The sequence below is a fragment of the Seriola aureovittata genome, chromosome 4, assembly GCF_021018895.1.
Source record: "Seriola aureovittata isolate HTS-2021-v1 ecotype China chromosome 4, ASM2101889v1, whole genome shotgun sequence".
NCBI classification, from domain to species: Eukaryota; Metazoa; Chordata; class Actinopteri; order Carangiformes; family Carangidae; genus Seriola; species Seriola aureovittata.
This window is the reverse complement of record NC_079367.1, coordinates 1833670-1850135: the sequence shown is the minus strand read 5'-3', so window position 1 is coordinate 1850135 and position 16466 is coordinate 1833670. Positions and strand designations below refer to the sequence as shown.

Below are 16466 nucleotides of genomic sequence, written 5' to 3'. Positions count from 1 at the left end.
AACACACCCATAACAATCAGCTGACTCTCCTGCCCCGCCTCCGTCCAGCCCCCCCAGCAGTCAGCCTGAGGCTCCTGCTCCTGCCAGCTCACCTGCCCGCTTGAAAACTCATCCACCTGTAAGTCTGATTTATTAGAGATACTTCACTGCATCACCCAGACTCTGAGTCTGTGATTGGATCCCTCCTCCCTCCGGTCCAGTGCTGGATCAGGTCTGAGGGCCTCTGAACCTGTTGGAGTGCAAACGTGTTAAACCACCTGTTAAAGCTGCGTTCAGCATCGCCTCAGGTCCCTGAGCCTCTGGGTCTGAATGCTGTAGGCTGCTTGGATCCTGTTTGCTCTCCAGTCTGTTTTTAATTGATTTTCTCACCAGTAATTTGTTCAGCTGTGACGACCCATGTCTGTTGCCAGTTCTTTCTCAGGTGCATTAGGTCAGAGGTTTTTATTTGGCTGTTTTATCTTTGTTTAAAGTGACTGACAAACTGTTTTCTCAGCACAGTTCTCCTACACTGTTGTTGTTGAATATTAATGAATTTTAAGGGTTTCAGCCTCCAGTCATGTAACATCATGAACTGTAATTTCAAGTTAACCACCTCTTGCACATGGACATGAAGCTAATAGGGATCCAAATAAAGAATTGCTGCTGCTGGAGAGGGAAGGTCTCTGTAGTGTCCTTTAATATCCCTGTAGGACCATGATAACAGTGAGGGAGGTGGACTCACATGTAGAGAGCTTAAAATAAAGATAAATATTAACACAGAAAATAACATTGTTAATGTTGAGATGTTAGACTCAGTGTTATATTTTAGAAAAGATGTTTATTCAGAAAGAATAAATTGAACTCATCATAAAAGAGGTCACTGTAAATATGCATTTAATGATATTTTACCATTTTTCTACCAAAAGGAGTTATCAGGCATGAATACAAGTGCAGACAGAACACATGACACCTGACCCCAGAGAAACTCCCCGGCTGGAAGCACCTGATCAGACATACCAAGCATTTACAAAGTATTCACGCAGGTTGTTTTACATTTTCTTATTTATTATTCTTATGTTGAAATTGTTTAATTCATTCATGAATGTACAATGCCAGCTAGTGGCTTGCTAATGCTAATGCTAATGTCAGTGGCACACACTGTGGGAACCTTTGAGTTTTACATGCAGTTTTCTGCCCTGTATTTCTACATATATTAACAGAAACACTTTGTCTTTCACAGTGTCTGTGAAGCCTCCGACTGTCGGACTTCCTCCGGCACCGGGCAGTTGATTTCTTCGTGCCGCAGCATATAAAGCCTGGGGGGGTTTCAGAGTGTTTGGACCATGGACTGTTCTCAGAACCAGGTATGGGCCAACTGCGACCTTCCTGCTTTTTGTCTTACGTATTTACAGCAAAGTTGGTGCCTATCGGCCGAAATGCCCGTGTGTGCCCAGACCATTAAAGCAGACAGATGTGCGCACCTCTGGTTTTTCCCTCCACGCATCGACTCTTGTTCGTCTGATTTCTGAAACTGTCACAGGTACGAAAGGTTTCTGCGTTTACTTTTCTTCTGCTGTTATTCAGATTATTCTGGCAAAGACTCGGCCCGGTCTGGGCCCAGAGATCTGGCTGAAGTGCGGTCCGCCTGGTTTTCTGAGTCCAACAACCCAGAACCAGGCCTGAAGCACGCCGCCGGGCCGGACGGCCATCAGGCTGAATGGCTAACAAATGAACGGTTTGTTAATTTCCTGCTGTTTTCCCCGAGCCAGCCCTTCACTTAGATGCAGGATGGAATCAGATTATATAACATGCTGTTTTATTAAGACACATTTACACAAGTATTCACATTCTCATGGACACGGAGTAAACCAGCATCAAGTGGTAAGTGAAGCTAAACAGCAGCTGTGCATGAAGTTCAAGTTACTAATAAATAATAATCACAACCTTCATTAACATACAGTTCATTCATTTGAAACAGGTTTGACTAAATGAAAGGCTTAATGTCACGTGTTACTCCTGGGCCCAAGGACAGTTCAGTCTGAATGATCCGTCCTAAAGATAGAAATCACAGAGAATCCACAGATTCATTTTTGTGAAGAATCAACAGATGTGATTTCCAGTAAAATATTGATTACATGTCAGAAGTGATAAATGAAAATGTGGAATAAAGGAATTGCATCCCTCTTTTTAATTGAGTCAGGCGACTGAAGTTATAAAGCTGACGTGACTTTGAGCCACTAAGTTCCCTCACTAATCCATAATCTACAGCTGTGCAGAGTTCTCGTCCAGATGTTGAATTGGATATAAAGCTTTAAATGTGAAACTCTCATTTTAGTGTAAGAAATTACACAAATATTTTATGGCCTTGCAGCATCAGAGCCACGTTCATTGTTCTAGAGCAAAGTGGGATGAAGTTGCACATTTTAAGGTTCCTAACTTTAGAGGAGTAGGATGATTGACAGCTGAGTTGTGTCAGTCTGCTCATGTCACTAATAGAAACAATAGTTTTATTAATGTCTGGCTGCAGGTGAGTGTGCTGCAGAGCTGCCTGATGACACACACTGTAAAAAAATCCTTATTTTATGGAAAATAACTAAATTTCTGTTTTTTAAAATTGTGAACAAAAGTCTGTAAAATGACAGAAATGATCTGTGAATTAACAGCTAAACTTGTATTTTAAGCATCATGCCAATAATAATGAATTACATGTATTTCCATTTCTGTAAAAGATAAATAACTGTATTATTTATACAGTATTTTTCTGCTTTCTTAAATTACATACAAATCTATGTAAAATGACATTATCAGTAATTAAAAATGTAGCTTGTTATTATAAAGGTTAATGTCCATATGAATAATTTAAAGATCTTCTCTGTAATTTCAGGGTGAATCTTATTAGTTTTACATTTATGTGACTTCTACATTCAAACTTTGTGATTCTTTTTTTCATCACATCAAACATTCAAACAAAAAAGTTTGAAGTACTGTAATGTATCCCAGCATGCACTGGGAGGAAAGCAGGAAATGGTTTAACACACACACACACACACACACACACACACACACACACACAGACCTACAGTCAGTCATGTCTTGTCTTTGTTCTAGTGATCAGAGTCCTGCAGGAAACACAAGTAGAAGATGCAACACTGCAGGAAAGAACCAGGGTTGAAGCTGAACTCAGGAGCTTCTTCCTGCCTGGACTTTATTAGTCCGTGTGTTTGTGCATCATTTACCATAAAAGAAAACAGGACAAATGTGACAATCACCAATTCATTTGCTGTGGCACCAGATTCCATCAGCTCAGGGAACCTTGTTCAATAAAGTCAAACACTAACACATGGTGTTCTGTTTACTGCACCGTGTCTGTGTCAAGTGGCAAACTGTCGTGACGTCACCCATTGGCTTGTGAACTGTCGTTTTGAAGCCTTGAGTTTGGCTTAATGGACGTCACCATCTTGGTTTTTTGGAGCCAGAGGAAACAGCCCCCACACACACTTGTTATTTTACTTATCACCTTCTGTTGGTCCCAGATAAACAAGACAAAAAAGAAAAAAATGCTAATGCTAACGGGAACGGCGTCTAGCTCCCAGCCCGAGTGCGGGCCTCGTCTCCATGACTTAGCCCCCGGTTCAAATTAGGCTCAAAATGATTTTGAGCTTATAAAGTGATGTTTACAAATAATTCCATAATTTGTAGTTTTAAATCAACTTTTGTAAACTTGGAAAATAAATCTGCAGGAGAAATTCAAGTTTGTGCATGTGAAAACAAATTGTGCTTGTGCCAAAGAGTTTTCAAATTTACTGATTTAATTTATTGCATAACCAGGAGGCTAAATAAGTCATCAAACTAACCCTAACCCTAAACCTAAATAAGTCATCAAACTAACTCTACCGGTAACAGAAACTCCAGAGACTGGCGAGGAGACGCTGCAGTGACGTCAGCACGTAAACGGTCCCTCACTGCTGGTGATGAAAGGTGATGTACTCTGAGTAAACGTGTTACTGCGGCACATTTTTAAAAGGGGAAGAGGAGGGTAAAACATCTTATATGGGGATGATAATAATAATATATGATAAAAGTATTAAACAACATCTTTAGGCTGCCAAGGAGCCAGTATCAGTTCCAAGGTGAAAACAGCACCAAGAGCAATCAGTTCATTCCAGTCAGGCTCTTTGCAGCCTGTGCACAAAGCTGATAATTATTAATGTGCACACAGCTGATAATTATTAATGTGCACTCAGTTGACAGTTTATTAGGAACATCCAGCTAAAACTGATACAGTCTAATACAACAGTCCTTCATGAAGATTATAGTGTTTATACAGAGGTGTTTCTGTTATTTAGCCTATCTTTGTTGATATAAATGGGTTGGACAAAATAATATAAAATAATAGGAACTTAAAGCCATGGCGAGTGTCTTTATGTAGCAGTAGTTTTGTGTTGGCACCGGTTCTGAATATTTCTGTTTCTTTGATTATTAATAATCAGAATCAGCCCTGAAAAATCTGTTGATCCCTGTTGCTGTTAGTCAATTTAGGCTGATTCTGTCCCTGATTAATTAATGTGTTCTTCAGTTAATACCAAGCAACACACCATGAATGAATGAATCCAAGTGTATGTCAAGTTCTCTGAGCTTCTATACAGTAACATAATATATACAGTTCATCATACTGTTTGCCTTTTTTAAAAATCCTAATAAGTAACATACGGCTCTGATTATAGGTGCTATCTTCATCTCTAATGTGGTGTTCCTTAACTAGTTATGAAATAAGTACAGTAAAGTAATTTGATAAACATGACCTACTCTGTCTCTTTCCAGTCTGCTGAGATCAAGAACTGCCGGGCGAGATGCAGTGATGCATTGTGGGGTTTTTAGTATCAACAACCTCAGGCCTTCCTTCAGCCTTGCAGGTAGCACTCTTCCAAACACACATATTTACACCTGATATAAACTGATTGATTTACTCACTGGTGTTAAATATCTCTGGTTTGATCTGAAGTGAATGTGAACATTGATGTGTGGAGGGTCGATGACGTCACTGTACTACAACCCTCCCCAAGAAGTAAGGTGTGCAGTTACTGATCACAACAGCATGGAAGTTATTAGTAAGAAACATGTCAAATATTCAAAGTTACAGCTCTGAGATTTAACTGGATATTTGTTGGTGTGTCTGTATTTAACAAAGCCAAGGACCCACAGCAGCACATCACCTGTGAGATCATGATGATGAAGAACCAGGAGTGACAGTAGATCACCAGGTGATGGGGAACAGAATGAAGTGTCTCTGGTTTAAAAGCACCGTCCTCCAGCATTTAAGAAATGTAGGTCTTTAGTTTGGTTTTAAAGAACACATTGATGGGGCGAGTCTAAGATCAGCAGGTAAACTGTTTCAGGTGCACAGATGCTGAAAGCATCTCACTACACTTTGAAAATGCTCCCGGCACATGGAGATTTCCAGCGTGTGATCTGCTGGGATTGTGAACTAACAGCATGTCTGAGATGTTCTGTGAAGCCGGACCAGCAGCTGCTTTGTGACCAACAGGAGGATTGTTTCAATTGTATCCTGAACACAACAGTTTCAGAATGATGCAGTTGTTCATTTTTCCATCCAGTTCACACATTGTTTAAATAGCCAGATGTTTAAATTGACCAACAGAAAACTGGTCTTCAGTAAATGACAGAATATTTCTACATTATTTTCAGGCACATTGTCAGTATCTCCTACACAGGTGTCTGCACAGCGAGTCTGAAGATGAGCTTCAGGTGTTTGATGTTTAGTCCGGTGGAACATTAGAAAGCAACAGCAGAAGGTCAGAGCATTCTTTGTCAGTACAGATCATTTAAATAACATTTGTTTAAGTTTTATTAAAGTAATGGGAAACAAAAAATAATTGAATCATATTTTTTAAGGACTTGACAGTGAATCTTAGTGTCTCCTGTTATTTCTTCCCCCAGATGCTCCAAGGATCCAGCTGATTACTGGCAGTTTGAAGGTGGATTCTTCTTCATCTGCTCCGTCACTTCTGGTAAAGATTCATTGATCTTTGTGGTTTGTTGTGATTTGACTTATTAATACACTGTATAGTTGGATTCTGACATAAAAGATAGTTTAATGTTTGTCCACATGTGTTGTCAGAACTATATGGAGAATACTGTGGAAAACAAGATCAAACTGAAGCTAAAAAACAACAGACCCCCCCCCCCCTCAGCTCCACCGCCCCCCCCCCCCCTCAGCTCCACAGCCCCCCCTCTTTCAGAGGTGACATCATCACCTCCTCATTATAGGAACCTTAACAGGCAGATAGACCAATGGAGAAATGCCAGTTTTAGTTCTTCAGATCATCCCGGGGCTCTGAAGAACTATTTGTGAATAATTGGTTGATATTGTAAATTTACATCTGAATATATTAAATAAAAGTGTTAAAGTCAATAGTGGTGCGTATGTTATTTGTAATTAAGTTTCCAACCCCACTTTAGTTGAAAGACGACATACAGAGACTTAACTGTTTAATTTGCATTTCTTCAGTTTATTATATTTTATGAGAAATGTAAGAAAATTGATCTGAATCAGTAAATATTGTATTTAGATTGAGCTTCTACAGGTTTTAACATTACTTTACACTTAAAGGTTCAATGTTGACACAAATACTGTTGAAGTTTGAGATGATTTTAATGTTTTACACAGTATTTTTTACTTTGTCTTCAAAACAAAAGGTTTACTTTACAATATTAAGCTTGTGTTAATATTTAATTGATTGACACTTAATTTTATTATTAGGAAAAAGTTTCTCTGCAGAAACTTTAGTGGCGTCACTTTATTGAAGGAGTTTGATCAGAATCATTTAGGAAAAATCTGTAAAATAACAGTTTTTCTCTGTAGAAATATTAATGAAACTTTCTGTAAATTTATTGTTTTTACACTTTATTTGAATTAGGATAATTTACTTTAATTTTACGGTTTTTGTTTGGCAGCTGCTGCTGACAATCATTTGACTGTTTTTTTTTTACAATTTTTTTTTTACATTGCACACACACACACACACACACACACACACACACACACACACACACACACACACACACACACATACACACACACACACACACACACACACACACACACACACACACACACACACAGGGACATTTAGCCCAAATCAAAGTGTATCATGTTTTTCCTTCATGGAGCAGGAACATCAAGGAGCCCCTTAAACAAAAGCTGTTAGTTCTCATTGTAATGAACTTCCATCAAAGAGCCGCGGCTCTGCACATCAAAGCAGAGCTTCATCTAACAGCTGGCACACACACACACACACACACACACACACACACACACACAGGTTAACAGTGAGTGTGTATGAATAGCAGCTCCTGATCACGTGTCACACTCTCTCTAAAGTACACATCTGGTGATATATCACTATTTATATATCAAACAATGTTTTTATGTAAATCAGATTCTTTCCGTCTTTTTTCTGAGACATGAACTTTCCATGTGCTTCAGTAACATCTGTTGTTTGTGCTGCATGAATCATGTTGAAGCTGCAGTTTGTCTCCTGCTGACTGAAGCTGCCATCTGCTGGACTGCACCACAACATGCACATATATATTGAAGAATAGTAGATACAACCAGTTAATGATTAGAATAATCTGTTTCTGTCTCCAGAGATGACTTTTCATGTTGAAACAGTTCAATCTGTTTGACATGTTTTATCATATAAACAGTTTTAAAAATCACTGGAGAAACTTTAAGCTGGAACAACATAGAAAACAAAGGTCAGCACCACAGCACCACCCACAGGACTGACTGTGTCACAGCATCAGAACTACAATATTCACATCTATGTGTGTTTGATTTGATGACATCAGCTGACTTTAATGAGCTGATCATGAACAAACAGCAGCTTCATTACAAAACTGCTGAATTCCTGCTGGACAAAAGTTCTCTGTTTGTCAGAGAATTCAAATATCAGGGAACTAAAAGTAGAAACTGACACAGGACAAAGATTTAGAATCAGTGTTTTCAAACATATTTGACTTTAATGCAAATTCACAAACACATTTCCAAAGGGTTTCAATCAGACTAACGACTCATAAACTCATAAACCTGATAACTGTTGACTTGAAAATGAACAACTTCCAGTTTGACGTTGACTGTCACCCCAGTGACGTGTGACTTCACCTGGACTTCAGTCTTGTGACCTCATAACCTCCCAAATCCCAAAATGATGTAATAAAAATTGTTCAGCCAATCAGGTCGTGAATCCTGAAGCTAATGAACCATGTCTGTTCAACTGTACACATCATTTCTGTTTGTGTTCAGTGAGTTCATGATGGGAACTTTGACAAAAACAAACAGACTCCATTTGATTTTTGAATGTGCTGCTTGTGCACACTTTTGTCCCACAATGCATTGCTTCTAAGAAATGTAGGAATTCGTCCACGACTGTAAAACTTTGAACCTGTGGATGGAGGTGAAACAACATGTGATTTGAAAATAGATTCTTCACTCAAGGTCCACTTACTTCAGGGCCTTTAACTGCATTTCGTGGTCTTCATCAACAGCTTCCCCAACAAAAAGGGAAATAATCTATTTTCACTATAATTGAATCCGTCAGTAACACAATGACAGAGTGTATGAATATTTTGGTCGTGGGTTCCAAACACTTTCTCTAATAATATCTTTTATCTTATCTCATCTTTTTATATTTTTGAATCATAATTAATCCTTAATGTGGAATAGTTTGAGAACCACTGATATTCACAAAAACTTTAGAAATCAAGTGTTTTTGTGTAACTTCCTGTGATAATTGTGTTGGCGCTACATGAGTATTTTATAAACAATACTAGTAACTACAATATAAAAATAATAAATAAACAAAACTCAAATGTTGTATCACGACTGTGGCAGAAGTAAAAAACAACCTGAAGACAGGTATTTCAATCAAAATGAAAAATAATTATTAACATTAACAGCCACTAAAAGTTGCAACAGCTAGTCTCTCCAAAGTCCACAGGGCAGCAGGAATCAGCAGTAATATCCACTGGCTTACAAGCTAACAAGCTAACAGGCTAACAGCCCTGTAGCTCCCAGTCTCTTTAGTGTTTGGACTTCATGCACAGGAAGTTCTGACTGCAGCAGGTTTGACTGAGAGCTGGTATCATCAGCAGCTCAGTCACCTCCAGTATGTTCACAGTGCAAAGCTAAACTTCGTCACACATTACTCAACCAAGGTTGTCACAGTATTTATGGTTATAATGCTTCCATCTATATATACGTTATTGTGCTGACATGTAAAGCTGAGCAGCAGGAGGATGTGAAGGCTGTTGTCAGAGTCGTTAATATGGCTTTTTCCCAGAGGCAGTAAAACTCAAAAATACCAATAGAAAATATTTGTTTGCTCATTAATGTCCAGCACAACTTCAGTCTGGTTAAAGCTCCTCCAGTGTAAAGGTGTGTGTCCATGTGTAGTGTGATTATAGATCAGCTCTAGCTTCTATATTAATACTGTGAAAGTATCAAAGCCTCAGTCCACAGAGAAATGCACACAGCCTGTATTCAGAAACTGAGCCTTAAAACCAGCCGTCAGGACTTCTGGAACTTTGTGATGTCACAACAAAGCAGTCACCAAGCCCCGCCCACCTGGACCCACCATCCAAACCTTGCAGGATTTGGTTTCTCTGAGTGTTTTTACCTGAAATCTGCTGTATTTTTATTGGATCACTCAGAAAACAGTCAGCCAATCAGAAGAGAGGCTCAGAGCCTCCTCTCTTCTGATTGGCTCACTGACCTGTTGTTACTAGAGCTGCAGAGAGAAGCCTGAGAGAGGAGATGTGAAACTACACTGAGATGGTTTTTATATCTTCTGATGGATCAACACTTCAAATAAAACACAGAAGAAGAAACGTGGAGCTTTGAGATGGTTACAGAGTAAAGTCTGTGTCACACTGGAGAAGAACGAGTTTGTACGACGTGTCGTCAGATTATGTTGAAGACAAAAGTGTTGATACCTGAACTGTGAAGTTCTCTGCAACTAAAACACGAGGTTAAAGGTTCTGATGAAAATCATCCACCGCTCCGACCTCCACATCCACTGACGACCAGCTCTATCCTGTTGCTGCGGTTACAGTAGCCCTCACTGCTACGTTGCATTAAGACTCTCAGGTGACACGTTTGTTACCACGACAGCTCATGAACCTGACTCTGTATAACTGTGTGTCACAGATATGACGGCCTCACAGAAACGTGTCTCTCACAGCCAGGACTTCTTAGTCCGTCCCAGCCGGGCCATGTTGGCCAGCTTCACCTTCACCTTGTCTCTGCTCTCTGGGTTTCTCTTGGAGGTGCACTCCACCGTGGAGTCCGTCTCAAAGGAGATGGCGGGGGCGTGCGTGAGCAGACCTCCAGTCTTCTCTGGAGCCATGGCCCCCGGGGTCTGCAGGACCAGCTGGCTCCTCAGAGAGTGCCGGAGCTGCAGCAGCAGGGGGTTGTGGTTGGAGTAGAGTTTGACGGTGTCCCTCTCCTGACTGCAGCAGGTGGAGCAGGCCGAGCACAGGATGCGGAAGATGTAAACCCAGCCCAGGTAGTGGAGCTCCGCGATGTTGAGCACGAAACAGCCGAGGCTGATGCTGAACATGAAGTTCAGGAAGATGGTTTTCTCTGTGGCTCGAGACACGAAGCAGTCGGTTCGGGTCGGGCAGGGGTAGGTCTCGCAGCGGTACAGGTGAGGCACCTCGAACCCAAACAGGAAGTACTGACCCACCAGGAAGGTGATCTCCATGACGGATCGCAGGAGCACATGGAGGATGTAGATGAGCAGAACCTGGTTGGACTGCTCGGTGGGGTCCTCTCCTAACTCGCCGTAATCCTCCCTCAGGTAGCTTTCTTCTACCCCCTCCCTCTCCCCCACCCCCCACTCCTCACTGTAGTGAGGACAGTAGGGGGGCATGCTCACCCTCAGGGCCTCCATACCGTCCTTCCCCACGTGGCTGCATCTCTGCCTGGGGGGCCTCTGGGCCACCACCTGTGCTCTCTGGCTGTCCAGCTTCTCGTCCTTGGCGATCTTGTGCAGAACAAAGACGATGTAGAAGATGGACGGGGTGGAGACCAGCACGATCTGAAAGACCCAGAAACGCAGGTGTGAGACGGGAGCGAAGGTGTCGTAGCAGACGTTGCTGCAGCCAGGCTGCTGGGTGTTACAGGTGAACTTGGACTGCTCGTCGCTGTAGACGGCGTCGCCCACCAGCGCCACCAGCAGGATCCGGAAGATGAGCAGCATGGTGAGCCAGATCTTTCCGATCACTGTGGAGTGGTTCTGAACCTCGGAAAGGAAGCGGCCCAGTATGGACCAGTCACCCATGATGTAACCTTAGAGAGAGCAGAAGACAGTGTCAGTGCTTTCTCATCATTTTACGCCCCCAGCCCCAACAATGACTCTACACACCCCAGGAGTGGCTCGGCTCTTAGTCATAGAACCACTGGTGAGCGTTCGGGTCAGTGAACATGTTTAACCCTCTGAGGGTGTATTCTTGATTTCTACATTATTTCTTAAAGGTTGTGCACATGAATAATACCAAAGTGTTTAATTCAGTTTTCAGAACAACTTCAGCTCTTTCTATAACGAGGCTTCTTACACCGAGCAAAAAGATCATTTGGCTCAAAAGCTGAAAACTGCAGCCCGGTTTTTTAAATTCTTCAAATCTCTTGTGAAAACAAACTTTGTGGATGAATTGAAATGTGTTCACCAAAGTCTTACGTTCATAAAAATAGTGCAACATGTGAGCAAAATAGTAGATAAATGTATGATAAATGCCTTAAATGAAAATTGTTGCTTGTCACTTCACTTACTCACGTACAATCTTGCAAGAATATGAAAAAGAAAGTGGAGAGTCTACAGATTCTAACAACATTGAAACCATATTTCTACGCTTTGTTATCACAAAGATGCTAATAGAAACATCTGTTGACCTCAGAGGGTTAAACATCATGGCCTGGTTTCAGGAACCTGGATAAACTCTTTGAGAAGCGACTCTGAGAGAGACTGATCAGCACCTGATCCAGGGATCCAGAGATAAGATGAGATGAGATGAGAGAAGATTGGATGAGAGAAGATGAGAAGAGATAAGATGAGATGAGATGAAATAAGAAAAGATGAGATGAAATGAAATAAAATGAGAGGAAATAAGGGGAGATGAGATGAAATAAAATAAGATGAGACGAAATAAAACAAGATGAGATGAAATGAGATGAGATGAGAGAAGATGAGTTGAAATAAAATGAGATGAAATAAGGGAAGATGAGATGAAATGAAAGGAGATGAAATAAAATAAGATGAGACGAAATGAGATGAGATGAGATGAGAGAAGATGAGATGAGATGAAATAAGATGAGATGAAATAAAATGAGATGAGAGAAGATGAGATGAAATAAGATGAGATGAAATAAAAGAAGATTAGATGAAATAAGAGAAGCTGAGATGAGAGAAGATGAGAACAGATGCAATGAAATAAGATAAATTGAGATGAGATGAGATTAGACGAGATGAGATGAAATAAAATGAGATGAAATAAAATAAGATGAGACGAAATAAGACAAGATGAGATTAAATGAGATGAGATGAGAGAAGATGAGAAGAGATCAGATGAAATAAGATGCAATGAAATGAGATGAAATAAGATAAATTGAGATGAGATGAGATAGGATGAGATGAGATTAGACGAGATGAGATGAACCTTTATTGATCCCCTGCTGAGGAAATTCAAATTTGACACAGCAGCATAAAAAGGAAATATAATAAGTAATAAAACAGAATCTAAAATACTTTTACACAGTTTAGATTATAGAGTTTCCTTCAGTCACTGATACATGGACGTAAACAGTAAGAAAACCCTAATGCAGTGATGGTATTAATACTATTTTTAAAGTTTAATTAAAGAGGAAATAGTTGAGCAGCCTGTGTAATATCATACAACACATACTTTGTCATGACTTTAGTTGTAACCAATATTTAAAACATATTTATGTAAAAACATATAAGGTTTTTTTCCTTTCCTCTAAAATGTCCAGTTGTTTCTCCTGTTTTCTATTTATTCTTCTTCTTCTTCCATTGTTCTTTCATTGAAGCATCAACAGGAACCCGTCACATTATTGTTAGTACCTTATTTACATAGTGACATAACTGTGAATCCAAAGTTAACCTGATTTATTTTTGTATTTCTGTATTTTTCAGCCTTTAAATGTTTAGATGTAACTGATCAAACATGTTCATGACATGTATCAGACTCTAAATCATAAAGTGTATCTACACTTCAGATTATTATTAGACAGATTATTGAGGACATGACGCCACAGTGCACGTATACGTGTGTGAGTTAGACTTCTTCGCTCTCAGACACATGAACTCCTCCTTTGTATTGAACAGTATAAACCTTGAGGAGAAAGTAGAAAATGACAGATTCCAGTTTGAACTCACCTGAATTTAACCCTCAGTTTTCCAGAATGAATCCTGAGCACAGAGGCTTCGCCACGCAGCGTTCATGGCTATTTTTAATCTCAGAGCGTTGATGATCTGAGTCCTGGCGAGCGTGGTGAGGGACAACACACTGACCACACAGATTGACCCAGTCCATCTGAAACTGTCATTGTGCTGTGTGGCTACAAAGGCTGGCAATGTACAGTGCAACAAAGATTTCAAAACACAATGGAGGGGGGGGGGGTTCCTTTTCTGAACAGCCGCGAACAGTCACACAAAAAGCAAATGGAACCAGCTGGAAAGAGGAGACAATGCAGCTTCATGCAAAACTTCTGTATTTAGGTGCTTGAAAAGCAGAAGTTAGAGAGGAATAAATCGTTCTGCTCTTCCTTCGCTTTCCAGATGAAGCCTCAAACATCAGAGCAGCGACAGCAGGATTCACCTGGAGCCTGAACACTTTCAGTTTCATCCATGAGTATGGACGTCCCGATGGTGTAGATCAGGACAGCGTCAGTCTGTATGAATATAAAGAACGCTTCCAGCAATCCAGAAACAATCTGAGTAAAGCCCCTCCAGGTCTGTGTTGGTTTTTAGGATCCTGATCCATCAGCTGCAGCACGGGACTCTGGATCAGAGCTCCACTGACACACGGTGCAGTTCACTCTGGGCTGGAATCCAGTTGTTGTTTATGCAGATGAAGCAGTGAAAGGCTGGATCCCATAGGCAAATGTGATATATGTACATATGTTGAATCTTCATATATGAAACACAGTATATGTACGTAGAAAATAAAAACAAATATGGAAAAATTTAATTACTAATTGGAACAATTTCATACATTGATATAGATGTCTATAATATAGATGTTTATATATTTATACTAACAGATGTTACATAAATATATATCCATCTAAAACCTGTCAGTATATGATATTATATAAAACTCTGAAACACTTTCCCAGAATGTGAAGTTAAAATGTTTAAAAAGAATGAGTAATTAAGTTCAAAAACATATATATAAGCATATAGAGTTGTTAATAAACTTGAATATATAGCCTAAATTAAACAGATAATATGTATGGTCCTACCATATAAAAATTCATCACAATCGATATTTTAATAAATGGACATATATATATTTTACTGTGGGTATTTCATATATGTTATTAACTTACATCTTCATATATCCAGAGAATGTGCATTTGTGATAATAATATATCACCATATAGTTAACATACTGTATATGGCCACATCTCTCTTGATATAGGCACATACATGTCATATATTACATTTCTGTATGGGAGCAAAGAATAGAGAATAAGAAATAAGTTTGTAAAGATAAAGATAAAAATGTAAACGTAAAATGTAAAAATGTAAATATATGGCCTTATGCAATGATATATGACAACTAAAACATATGATATATGTAAGAAATAGTTGATAGCTAAAATATACAATATAAATATAAATGCAACAGTATATGATGTATAGCACAGTTGAAAACAACAGTAGAATAATTGCACAGAGAATAGAAGTATTGAAATATTGCACTGGTTTGTACTGTTATGTCAGAATTGCACAGTTAGTATATTATAATGAGTATAAATAAATAAATGATGGAGTAAGGTCTGCTGACCGGGATGAAGAAATGTTTCACTGATCTTTTCTTCGAGCTTCATGAGTTTGAGTCGACTTGTTTTCATTATGGGTTTAAAGGAAGAGTTCGACATGAACAACAAGCTGATGAACAAGTCCAGCTGAAGTGTCTCTGAGACAGACAGCGAGGACAGCTTTAGGTTTGAGTCTCTGCAGAGGGTGGACATGATGACGGTGAGACCTCAGGAAACTGCAGTGACTGAACTGAGCTGCTGCTCACCAAGAAAATGTTTCACCACAAACTGGGATTTTTACTGTCTGTGTGAGGTAAACAAACCGACACGTGTTCATCAGTGAGCTGCATATGGGCGTATCGTTAGCAGCATGTTAGCAGCACGTTAGCAGCATGTTAGCAGCATGTTAGCAGCACGTTAGCAGCACGTTAGCAGCATGTTAGCAGCATGTTAGCAGCACGTTAGCAGCACGTTAGCAGCATGTTAGCAGCACGATGCCCAGGATGATCCCTGGACTTTTCCTCTAGCGCCACCATAAGGTTGACAGTTGTGGCTCTTATTTACTGTTATCTAGAACAGACAAGTAAAGAACAAGAATAGATGTTTTTACTTGTTTTTAAAGCTCTACACTTCAGATTCTCTGTGGTGTGACTCATTCACCAGCTCTCAGATCTCCTACTTCTAGGTAGATTTATTTAACTAGACTTTTGATGAATTCTCTCATATTTAACTATTCTTACTGGTTTCTGATTTTATTTTCATTTACATTTTTTTATCTTATTTTTGTTATTGTAAAACACTTTGAGCTTCATCTCTTGTATGAAAAGTGCTCTATAAACAAAGTTATTATCTCAACAACTTTTAGATGTATTGTTGAGAAATCTGGTTCAGACTTCTCACTTTTTCACATCAAGGACCTTTAAAGTGACACTGAAGAATAGAAAAGACCACAAAGGAAATATTTCCGTCTTAAGGAAAAACTTTCTTACTTGATTTTATGTATTCTATGTAAACAACTTTTACCTTATTTATTTATATTTTTTAATTTCTGTCATTATTTTATTATTTATTCCTTCTCATTTTACATGAATGTTTTTAACATGTTATGTTTGTTTTGTCTTTTCATGTTGTATGAAAGGTGCTCTACAAAAAAGTTTATTATTATTTTATTATTCATAAACATGAACACTATAGATGAAGTTAAACCTAAGGCTGTTACCTGTTCACCTGAGTGTCTAAAGTTTGCTTCCACACGTTTGAAGATGAAGCACATATTTGTAAAGTTTCATCTCAGAGTATTTCTTTCAACAGAATCACTGAGAACTATATTTTAGTGAATAATGAGATTATCTCAGTGAAAGATTTTTCTGTTTACATCATCAATTGTTATTTTTTATGAAAA

At 39.2% G+C, this 16466-nt stretch overlaps 1 protein-coding gene across 1 annotated transcript; it reads right to left on the bottom strand.

The window, feature by feature from the left end:
• Window positions 1-9809: 9809 nt before the first annotated feature.
• Window positions 9810-11342, bottom strand: LOC130168029 (gap junction delta-2 protein-like). Its single transcript, XM_056374602.1, has one exon. It carries the CDS (start codon window positions 11340-11342, stop codon window positions 10236-10238), a length of 1107 nt encoding a protein of 368 aa, XP_056230577.1. The 3' UTR covers window positions 9810-10235.
• Window positions 11343-16466: the final 5124 nt, after the last annotated feature.

Bases quoted from the DNA above. Each gene is read 5' to 3' on its own strand.
- LOC130168029 (XM_056374602.1), bottom strand. From the start codon at position 11,342: ATGGGTGACTGGTCCATACTGGGCCGCTTCCTTTCCGAGGTTCAGAAC.